Source organism: Cebus imitator, unplaced genomic scaffold, assembly GCF_001604975.1.
Source record: "Cebus imitator isolate Cc_AM_T3 unplaced genomic scaffold, Cebus_imitator-1.0 Scaffold24, whole genome shotgun sequence".
Classification (NCBI taxonomy): domain Eukaryota; kingdom Metazoa; phylum Chordata; class Mammalia; order Primates; family Cebidae; genus Cebus; species Cebus imitator.
This window is the reverse complement of record NW_016107339.1, coordinates 242376-252556: the sequence shown is the minus strand read 5'-3', so window position 1 is coordinate 252556 and position 10181 is coordinate 242376. Positions and strand designations below refer to the sequence as shown.

The 10181-nt window shown below is 38.9% G+C and overlaps 1 protein-coding gene across 1 annotated transcript in view; it reads left to right on the top strand.

Moving 5' to 3' along the window:
• The window catches only part of ANKRD28 (ankyrin repeat domain 28), a 132129-nt gene extending 125226 nt beyond the window's left edge, over positions 1-6903 (top strand). The window contains exon 25 of the mRNA XM_017522484.2: positions 3602-6903. Coding sequence (XP_017377973.2) covers positions 3602-3888 — 287 coding nt within the window. The 3' untranslated portion in view covers positions 3889-6903. The remainder of the gene's footprint in view (positions 1-3601) is intronic.
• Positions 6904-10181: the final 3278 nt, after the last annotated feature.

The following is a 10181-nucleotide window of genomic DNA, read 5'->3' as shown; positions in this document are numbered from 1 at the left end:
CTCTGTTGCCTAGACTGGAGTACACTGGTGAGATCATAGCTGATTATATAACTTTGAACTCCTGGGCTCAAGAGAACCTCTCACCTCAGCCTTCCAAGTATGCACCACCATGCCCAGCTAATTTATTTTTTCGTAGTGATAGAGTCTCACTATACTGTCCAGGCTGGTCTTGAACTCCTGGCCTCAAGCAATCCCCCCACCTCAGCCTCCAGAGTGCTGGGATTACAGGAATGAGCCATCCACCTCGCCCCACTTATAGTTCTTAAAATGACCTTACTAGACCCTATGTGATGTGTCTTCCACTTTATTACCTTTCTGATATATCCTATTCTTATTCTTTCCCTCACTTCATTCTGCCATGCCAGCCCATCCAAAGCAGGGTTGTACATGCATTGTGATCCATATTCTGGCTCTTTACTCTGGCTGAACACTCTGTCCCCAAACATTCCTTGACTAAAACCATCAACTGTTTCAAATCTTAGCTCCAATTTCATTTTCTCAATGAAGCATATTCTGACTATTATGTTGTACTACAACTTGCTAGATACCCCCACCACAGCATTCTCAATCCTTGTTAACCTGCTCTAGTCTTTCCTCTTTTTACATAAAGCTTCTAACATAATGTATATAATGTACTTTTTTTATGTTGTGTGTCTTCCCCACTAAAATGAATGTAAGCTCCACAAGAACAGCGAAATGTTTGTCAGTTGCATTCACTGATATATTCTCAGTGTTTTGAATAATGCCTGAGCAAGGGGAGGCTCAGTGAATATTTGCTGCATGAGTGATTATGCCAAGCACTGTACTAACTTCTGAAGATATAGTATATAAAATAAGACATAGTCTACTCCCTTGAATGGAGATGAGCGTAACAGGCTGTTAATGATGCACTTAAAATAGTTTAATTGGAACAAGTATAGAATACTATGAGAGTACTTAACAGGGTCTTCAGATGCTTTCTTGGAGGATCAGAGAGGCATCCCAAAAAATGTGACTCCTAAGCCAAAAATCCAAAGGACAAGTAGAAAGTGGGGAAGGAACTTTCTAAGCAAAGGAAGTGACTTGTCAAGAGATATAACCGGGCCGAGCACGATGGCTTACGCCTGTAATCCCACAAGTTTGGGAGGCTAAGGCGGGTGGATTACCTGATGTCAGGAGTTCAAGACCAGCCTGGCCAACATGGCAAAACCCCATCTCTACTAAAAATACAAAAATTAGCTGGCGTGGTGGCACGCATCTGTAATCCCAGCTACTCGGGAGGCTGAGGCAGGAGAATCGCTTGAACCCAGGAGGCAGAGGTTGCAGCGAACTGAGATCAGCCACTCCTCTCCAGCCTGGGCGACAGAGCAAGACTGTCTCAAAAAAAAAAAAAAAGGATGACCCCTCCAGCCAGAGGAGCCTGTTTTTAGTCATATTCTGACTAGAAAATGCACCTGAAACATGCTTCTTTCCCACCCCCACTCCCATCCAAGGCATCCTGGCCTATGTAATGAATTGTTCTGTCTGCCAGCAGCAGGAACAGCAGCAGCAGGCACCTTCAGAAGAACCCTCGAAAGAAGTGTGGGCAGTGAAGCACTCCCTTAGTTACTTTGGACAAATAAAATGTAATTTAAAAATATGGATAGCCATCAGCCACTGCTGCCAAACTTGCAAGGACATCAGTTGTTCCCTTTGACCCTTAACAAAATGGGAACTTTACAAAGGGGGGAAAAATTACTTTTTCTGGCTGGGCACAGTGGCTCCCTTTTGTAATCCCAGCACTCTGGGAGGCAGAGGCAGGAAGATCACTTACTTAAAGCCAGCAGTTTGAGACCAGCCTGGGCAACAAAGAGAGACCCTGTATCTACAAAACAATTTTAAAAATTAGCCAGGCATGGCATGTGCCTATAATCCCAGCTACTCAGGAAGCTGAAGTAGGAGGGTCACTTAAGCCCAGAGGTTGAGGCTGCAGTCAGCATGATCATTCCACTGTACTCCAGCCTGGGTGACAGAACAAGACCCTGTCTATAGGAAAAAAAAAAAAAAACTTTATCAAGGCTAATAAAGCATAGATGAAAATATGTAGGAGAAGTGGAAGCAGCCACATGCCCAGTTGAAGTGTATAACTAAACCATGGTATAATCACACAATGAAATACTGTATAAAAATGAAAATGAACCAACTACAGTTACATACAACAACATTGATAAATCTCACCTCATACTACACAAAAAAGCCAGATATGAAATAATATATACTACATGATTCCATTTATATTAGGTTTTTTAAAAAGTCTAAACTGTAGGCTGGGTAAGGTGGGCTCACACCTGTAATCTCAGCACTTTGGGTGGCCAAGGCGGGCAGATGACTTGAGGCCAGGAGCTCAAGACCAGCCTGGCCAACATAGTGAAACCTCATCTCTACTAAAAATATAAAAAATTAGCTGGGTGTTTTGGCACACACCTGTAATCCCAGCTAGTCAGGAGGCTGAGGCAGGAGAATCACTTCAGCCCAGGGAGTACAGGTTGCAGTGATCCAAGTTCATACCACTGCACTCCAGCCTGTGTGACCAAGCAAGACTTGGTCTCAAAAAAAGAAAAAAAAGAAAACGAAACTGTAGTGTTTATGACTCCAAGTTGAAAGCCAGGAAATAACTACTCCGTAAGTTAGGATAGTGGGTACCATTGTGGAAGAAGAAAAGTGTAATGATTGGGTAGAGGATATGTGGAAGCCTGGTATGCTGGTAGTGTTCTCTTTCTTAACCTGTATGGTGGTTATACAATTGTATGCTTTGTGACAAACCATTAGAGTTCCACATGGTATAATTGAACCTTGGCATCACACTATGTATTCACTTCTCTCCCACTCCATCCTCAAGACTGAGTCTTGTACCAAGTGAGGTACCAAATGTTTCCTCCTTAGTTTGCTGTGTTGACACTTGGTGGGACTTTTTGCCTGACGTCCATTGTCTTCCACTTAAAAAAAGAGAATATTTACAAAGGAAATACTTGATTTAGCAGTGTTTAAAGTTCATCTGTTCAGTTTTTCTACTGTTTTTCAAGAGATTATGACCCGAAAACAAAAGTTAAATTGACAACCAGTGTCATTCATTCAACACATATTTTTGAGCACCTGCCCTGTTTCATTCATGAAGTGCACACATTTCGATTTCTTAGCATCTAATAAGCTTACTTACATAACTACAAATTGGTTTTTATTTTTTCTATTCTTGACACTGACGTAACTACAAATTAAGAGTAAATCTCTGTTTACCATCCTGAAAGAAGATTCACTGATCTATGATGTTTTTCTTATTCTAGCCCAGTTTCTTCTATGAATTCAGATGGATATGGATAAGTTGTGAGATCCTGGGAAAAATTCTTTTCTGGGCCTGTTTCCTCCTCTGTTATCTATTCCATAACATCTCCTTCCACCCTAGGTTTCTATGGCTATTTTTTTTCCTACTTATTAGAAATTTGCAAATTATCCTGGTTACAGCAATTTATTATAAGCTAAGTAATGTAAAATATATCCAAAGTTGAAGTACTTTAGACTTATTTCCTTATCTTTAGTGAAATACATCTCAGGATGTTTAATTTTTAAATTTTATCTTTAATTTTAGGCTATACCCCAGCTTTGGCCTGTGCTCCCAATAAGGATGTGGCTGATTGCCTGGCTCTCATTTTGGCCACCATGATGCCTGTCTCATCAAGTAGTCCTTTATCATCTTTGACATTCAATGCCATTAACCGTTATACCAACACCTCAAAAACAGTCAGCTTTGAAGCTTTGCCCATCATGAGGAATGAACCTAGCTCCTATTGCAGTTTCAATAACATTGGCGGGGAACAGGAGTACTTATACACTGATGTGGATGAGCTCAACGACTCCGATTCTGAGACCTACTGAGAGGCTGAGGAGAAGGGAGTTCTCACACTAAAGCTTCCAACTGTGCTTTTTCAGGAAAAAAGGCACTTTCATATTCACGTACAAATTCAACCTAAGAGGAAAGATCGCACAGTGAGCCAACGTTAAGAGATGTGATGACATTAAGGAGGAAGAGTTTCAAAGGCAAGTTTTACAAAAGGAACTTCTAGAATCTTGAAATAGACTTGACTGAGGAAAACACATTGTCAGAATTCTTTGTGGAATTGTTTAATTTGGTTTTGCAGTGCCAGGAATAATTGGAGACACTGTGCACTCTAACCTGCTTACACAAGCAACACTATTGTAACAGAAGAAATAAGGACACTAGATTTAAATTTTATCAATAAAATTACAACTAAATTTAAAGGCAATAAAAGTTTGGTACAGTAGGCATTATGTGCACAGCAAATTGCAAAAGGACCAAATAATGGAAAGGTTTTTTAAATAAAATGCCGTTTTGTGGAAACTGGAGTAGATGAAATGAAACATTACCTAAACCAAACTGCAATATTTCTGGAAATGAAGCTGAGATTTGATTTTAAATGTTGGGTTTTTTGTTTTTGTTTTTAAGAAAACATCTGAAAGCCTTCCAATGCTGTATTAAACCATGAGAGAAAGCAGATGTATTTTTACATTTTTTTCTTTTACATAAAAATTTCAAATTTCCAACTTTTATACTATTAGAACTAAAAACCAGCTGACTGGGTGCAGTACAGGTGAAAATACTTGTGACAGACAGAGATGGATTGGGGTCAGGCTCTTGCCCTGTGTTGAATGGTTTGGGTTTAAAATAGTACTATTTTTGTTTAAAAATGTAAATTTCCTAGAAAAAAAATTCATGAAATCCAAAGTAGATTATTTCACCCTATTGCAACTATAGTAGTGGTCCTCGGGCCTGGAGTCTTCAGCCTCTCTACTTTGAATGGCACACCTTAGTCACTTATATTACTTTTGTGTCCCCACCATGACTTGGGAGATTTTTTTGTTTATTCTGATCTATGAGTTTTGAAAAAGTGAATAATCAAAAGGAAAATCATCCCTTGTTGTTCATAAGTTAAACATCACTAAGTCTCTTGGAAAGCACTTCTGTACTGGGCAAGATTTAAAATATTAAAGCCTTAGGTCCTATTCATATTTAAGGTAGCATGTTTGTAACCAATTACTATTTGGTGAGAGAAGCAATTGCCTGCCAAATTGAAGACTACCTTTCAAATAGCAAAAGAGAGAGAGAAGGCTGATATTTCCGCTTTTAAGTAACAATTTCTGTGGTTGACAATTACTCTGTCACTTTCCCAGTGAAAATGATTTCATATACATTGACGGTCTTACAGGTATGGGTGAAATTCTATAAATTGCAACAAAATGATACCCAATTTCATTTTATCCTTTTTGTATTGTGAAACTGGAAACTTATATGACATTGTAAATTATCAGCTGGTTTTTCTGAATATAAATTGTGAAAACACAGAACAGTATTTTGATCTATTTGATAATTTTGTGGGTTTTTTGAAGAATTAACGAGCATGTACATAGAAATAGTGACTGCTTGAATACTGTATTTACTTGCACTCTTTCAGTACATCAAGATTCCTGTATATTTTAGAGTATAATAAAACAGATGTGAGTTGTATTTAATGAATAATGTATTTGTATCTGTGCATATTATCTACAAATCTATAAAGTTTCTAGGGCATTGACTACTAGATTTTAAGCATTTTTTCTAAAATATTCACAGAAATTATAAACCAAACCCCCATCTTTTCTTTATAATATAAAGAAGTCATAATGAACCCTTCCTGATTATTAGTAGTAGGAAGGTAAATATGCATTTTAATGATAGTGGACTACATTTTCTATTGTACCTTTAAAAAAAAAAATTCAAGCAGATTCTAAAAGTATACATATGTGTGCTTTCTCTTTCCTTTTAGGAATTCTCTTCTGAATTCCCTGAGGGAATTTTCTAGAATCTCAGAATTGAAAGAGACCTGAGGTTCATCCACTCTCTAACCTCTTAACAAATGCAGGAGTCCCTTCTACAAGGGTGATCTTTCCACCTTGAACACTTCCAAGTGACTCTACCTCACCAAGCAGTCCATTCAGTTGTTGAGCAGCTCTAACTGTTAGAAAGGTCTTCCTTAGATGGAGTTGAAGCCTCTCTCCTGGTAACTTCTGTCTTTGGGCCTGGGTCTGTCCTCCATGAGAACCCTGAGAATGTTGGAAGGATGAATCACGCACATTCTGCCATGTCTTCTCTTTTACAGGCTGTTTGACTTCTCTGCTGAAGTGATTTCCAGAAGGACTTATTTGACACACTATTAGATTTGCCACATCTAATGAAATCCAAGGTGTAGCTATAAAGTGACAAGCTGTTTTTATCACATATACCAGAACTTTTATCCTGCATCACTTTATATGTAAATGATGCTGTTACCAAAAACATTGAGGTAGTTCTTGCGAATGCCAGCCCACTAAAATCTTTTTCATTACTTTTGTAGTCCATCTGTGAGAGTTGCCACTGCTCCCCCCCGCCCAACTTAACCAGTTCCTTTGGTCTGCATCCAATGAAGGGAAACCCCAAAGTACTGTCTCAAATGGTGTCTGACCACCACCAGTATTGTTGGAATAAGTACATGAACTACTTCAATGAACGAACACAGAGCCGTAGAAATTTCCTTTATGGTTACACCTTGTATGTCTAAAGCATTCAGGCCCTGTTCTGTAGTGTTTCTTATCCTCACACAGAGTAGAAAAGCCTGTTTGCTTAATTTAAATTCTGCATGAAAGATGACATCTGAAATATCTGATGTGTATTATACAGTACCAGCTCTAGAAGTACTTTGGGGGAAATGGTGGTAATAGCAAATGACCTCCTTTAACAAGACACTCAACTCAGTGCCATTTAGTTCAGGAGATCTCTAAGTGTAGCTGTAAATTTGGGGGTTAATTTGGCTTATATTGCACCTTTTAAAAGAAATAAAGTTTTTTTAATGCAATAAATTGTCTGCCTCTTTTACATGCAAAATTCTTTTCCCTTAAACTGTCTAGCATCAATTGTGACTAGTTTTTTCCTTTTTTTAATAAAAAAAAATGGCGTTTTAGTAAAGCTGTTTTAGACTTTAAATGAACCTGTCTATATGGGATTTTCAAATATATTTATTCAACAGATATTGCTTGCCTGCTGTATATTTGGGAGTGGGAATGGGCAGAAAACCAAGAAATTGTGATCTTGTCCTTCAGGAATTGGCAATTTTATTGTGGAAAGGTATAAGTAGAAAGTAATAAAAGTGTAATTGAGGTAGAGATGAATTGCTAAAAGGTACAGAATAAGACCACATTGGGAGGGAAGATCAGAACAGGCATCATGGAAGACTAGGTCTAGACATTGAGAATCAGATATGATTTGAACAGATGGAGAAGGGGGCACATGATATCCTATGTGAAAAGAACAAAATCAGCAGTTCTTAAAATAGTTGGTGGAGGGGTGCTTTGGGATAGAGTGGGTATCAGCACTTAGCAATCCTGAGCATAGAAAGATGATGAAAATACACAAAGGAGCTAATTGGAAGCATGTACAAGATTAGATAACAGAAATGATAACAAATAGATATAAATAGGTGATTGGAGGAACAGATTAAGACAGCTTTAATAACCTTTCTCAAAATGGTCTTTATGCAGGTAATAATAGAAAATGCCTATACAGCATTTATCATGTACCAGCCAAGGTTGTAAGTACTTGAAATTATCTCTTAATCCACACAACTGTTCCATGTGGTAGGTACTATTTATAGCACCATTTAAAAGATGAGGAAAGAGAGGGAAATGACGTGACATTTGGCCAAGGTGACCTGGCTGGTAATTTGTGAAGCCTAGATTCAAATCCAGCCAGTCATGTTCATAGTGCTCTTACCCCCTAATGACTGCTGACATGCTTTCTGGTCTTTGTACAAATTGTTGATTTTGAAGTTGAGACACACACTGAACACTAAATTATGTAAGTTTCCCTCAGTTTTATTCTCCTAGGCTATTTTTAGAAGAAACATGTAAATCTGTCTGCAACAGTTGTTTACTGAACACCTCCTCTGTGCCAGGAACTGTGCTAGCTTCTCGGCATACAGCGGTAAAGGGGGAGGTAACATAGTTTGCTCTCAGGAGTGGATCCTAAAAGAATGACATCTACTTATGTTTCAGTTGCTGTTTCCACCTAGCCACCCCAAATCTCAGTTGCTTGAAATATTCATTCTTACTCATGCCTCTGCAGATTGGCTGACATAGCTTATTTGGGTGACTACTTCAAGCTAGGTCTCTGGCTGGGCTTTTCTACCTGCTATGAGTTGTGCTTCCACCTGCTCCATCTATGTTCATCCTTGGGCCTGGGCTGAAATACAAAAGTTATACAGAAGTTTCCACACTGATCATAGAAACATAAGAAGGCAAGCCCAACCACACAAGTATGGTTCGTGCCTTCTGTGTGCATCACATCTGCCAACACTCCACTGGCCATAACAAATCACGTGGCAAAGCCCTACCTCTGGGATGAGGCAGTATTCGCTGCCATTTGGAGGAGGACAGTTGGGGTTCCGTTTCCCCGGTTTGCTAAAAATGATGCCAACAGATTTGTTGCTGTTTTCAGTTTTTCAATGGGTATGCTTGGTAGCCTTTCCTTTATTCCTGTTCCTTCCCATTTTGTGGTACCCTTATAGTGTGGGTAGTCCAGATATAAAACTGGACAGCAAACATGTATTTTGAGTTGGAAAGTTCTTGCTTGGCAGTGCTACTGATTTTCTGGTTGTAGGATCTGCTGTTTTCCAAAGGTGGAACACCAACCTCTTCCCCTACCCCGGTCTCCAGAAAAATGTAGCACCAGACCCTTCTCTGGTGTGCTACTGTGCTCATCCCTTCCAAAGCGCATCCTAATCTGAAAAAATATAAGAAAGCTTGGCTGGTGACTACTTTTAAGATAAAGAAAAAATGCTGATACATAGTGCTCTTCATTCTAAATCGGTTCTCCATCTCTCCCTCTCCAGCACTCAAAATGTGTCCATCTGTCTGCTTCATCCCTCTTTTTGTGTTACTTCTCATTTCCTTGTGGTTGTCTCATTTCCCACCTGTCTACTGTCTTAATGAGAATTGTAATACAGGCTGAAGTAGTATTTCCTTAATCGGAAACTAATTTTTTAAGACATTTTAGGTTCAAGAGAACATGTGCAGGTTTGTTACGTAAGTAAACTTCAGGCCATAAGGGGTTAGTGTACGGATTATTTCATTACCCAGGTAATAAGCGTGGTACCCAATAGGTGGTTTTTTGAACATGTTCCTCCTGCCACCCTCCAACCCTCAAGTAGGCCCTAGTGTCTGTTCCCTCTTTGTGTCCATGTGTTTTCATTGAGAAAATAGTAATTTAATCTTAGTGTTTCTCATTACCTTTAAGAAAAATTAAATTTTCACCTTTTTTTAATCCCTTCATGGAAACCAACATAAATTTTCATCTTTAAAGCACAAATGGTCAAAAAGCTTTTGCTAAATGATGTCAGTGAAAATGGCAGAGTAATGACTTCAAAAATTAGCTCATTAATAAGAGCTGTGATAAAACTGGCAAATTTTCTAACTTGACTGTAACAGAAGTCTGAAAATTAAAGGCTGTCAGCAACCTCAGGAGCATTTATTCAAGAAAAACTGTTAAATCTCCCTAAGAACAACAGCCTTGGTCATGTTTTAACTTGGATTAGTTGCATTTCTCACTGTCCAGCTGTAGTAAACTAACTACAGCCGACATTCCTGTTGCAGCCTAGCAGCCACCAGAGAAAACAACGCTAGAGCTCGTTGAAAACCTCATTCTCAACTATTTATTTGACCAATGCACTTAACAGAGTATGTGAGGCAAAACCAGTAGAACTGCAATGAGAAATAGATGAATCCAGTATCATAATTGGAGACTTCAACACCCCTCTATCACTAATGGACAGAAATAGCAAGCAGAAATTGACAGAAACTAGCAAGCACTAATTGACAGAAAAACCGATAAGGACATAGTTGAATTTAACACCATCAACCAGCTGAATCTAATGAACATCAAAACTAGCCTGGCCAACATGGCAAAACCTCATCTCTACTAAAAATAGAAAAGTTAGCCAGCCTGGTGGCGAGCACCTGTAATCCCAGCTACTTAGGAGACTGACGCAGGAGAATCACTTGAACCCAGGAAGCAGAGGTTTCAGTGAGCTAACATCACTCCATTGCCCTCCATCCTGGACAACAAGAGTGAAACTCCGTCTCAA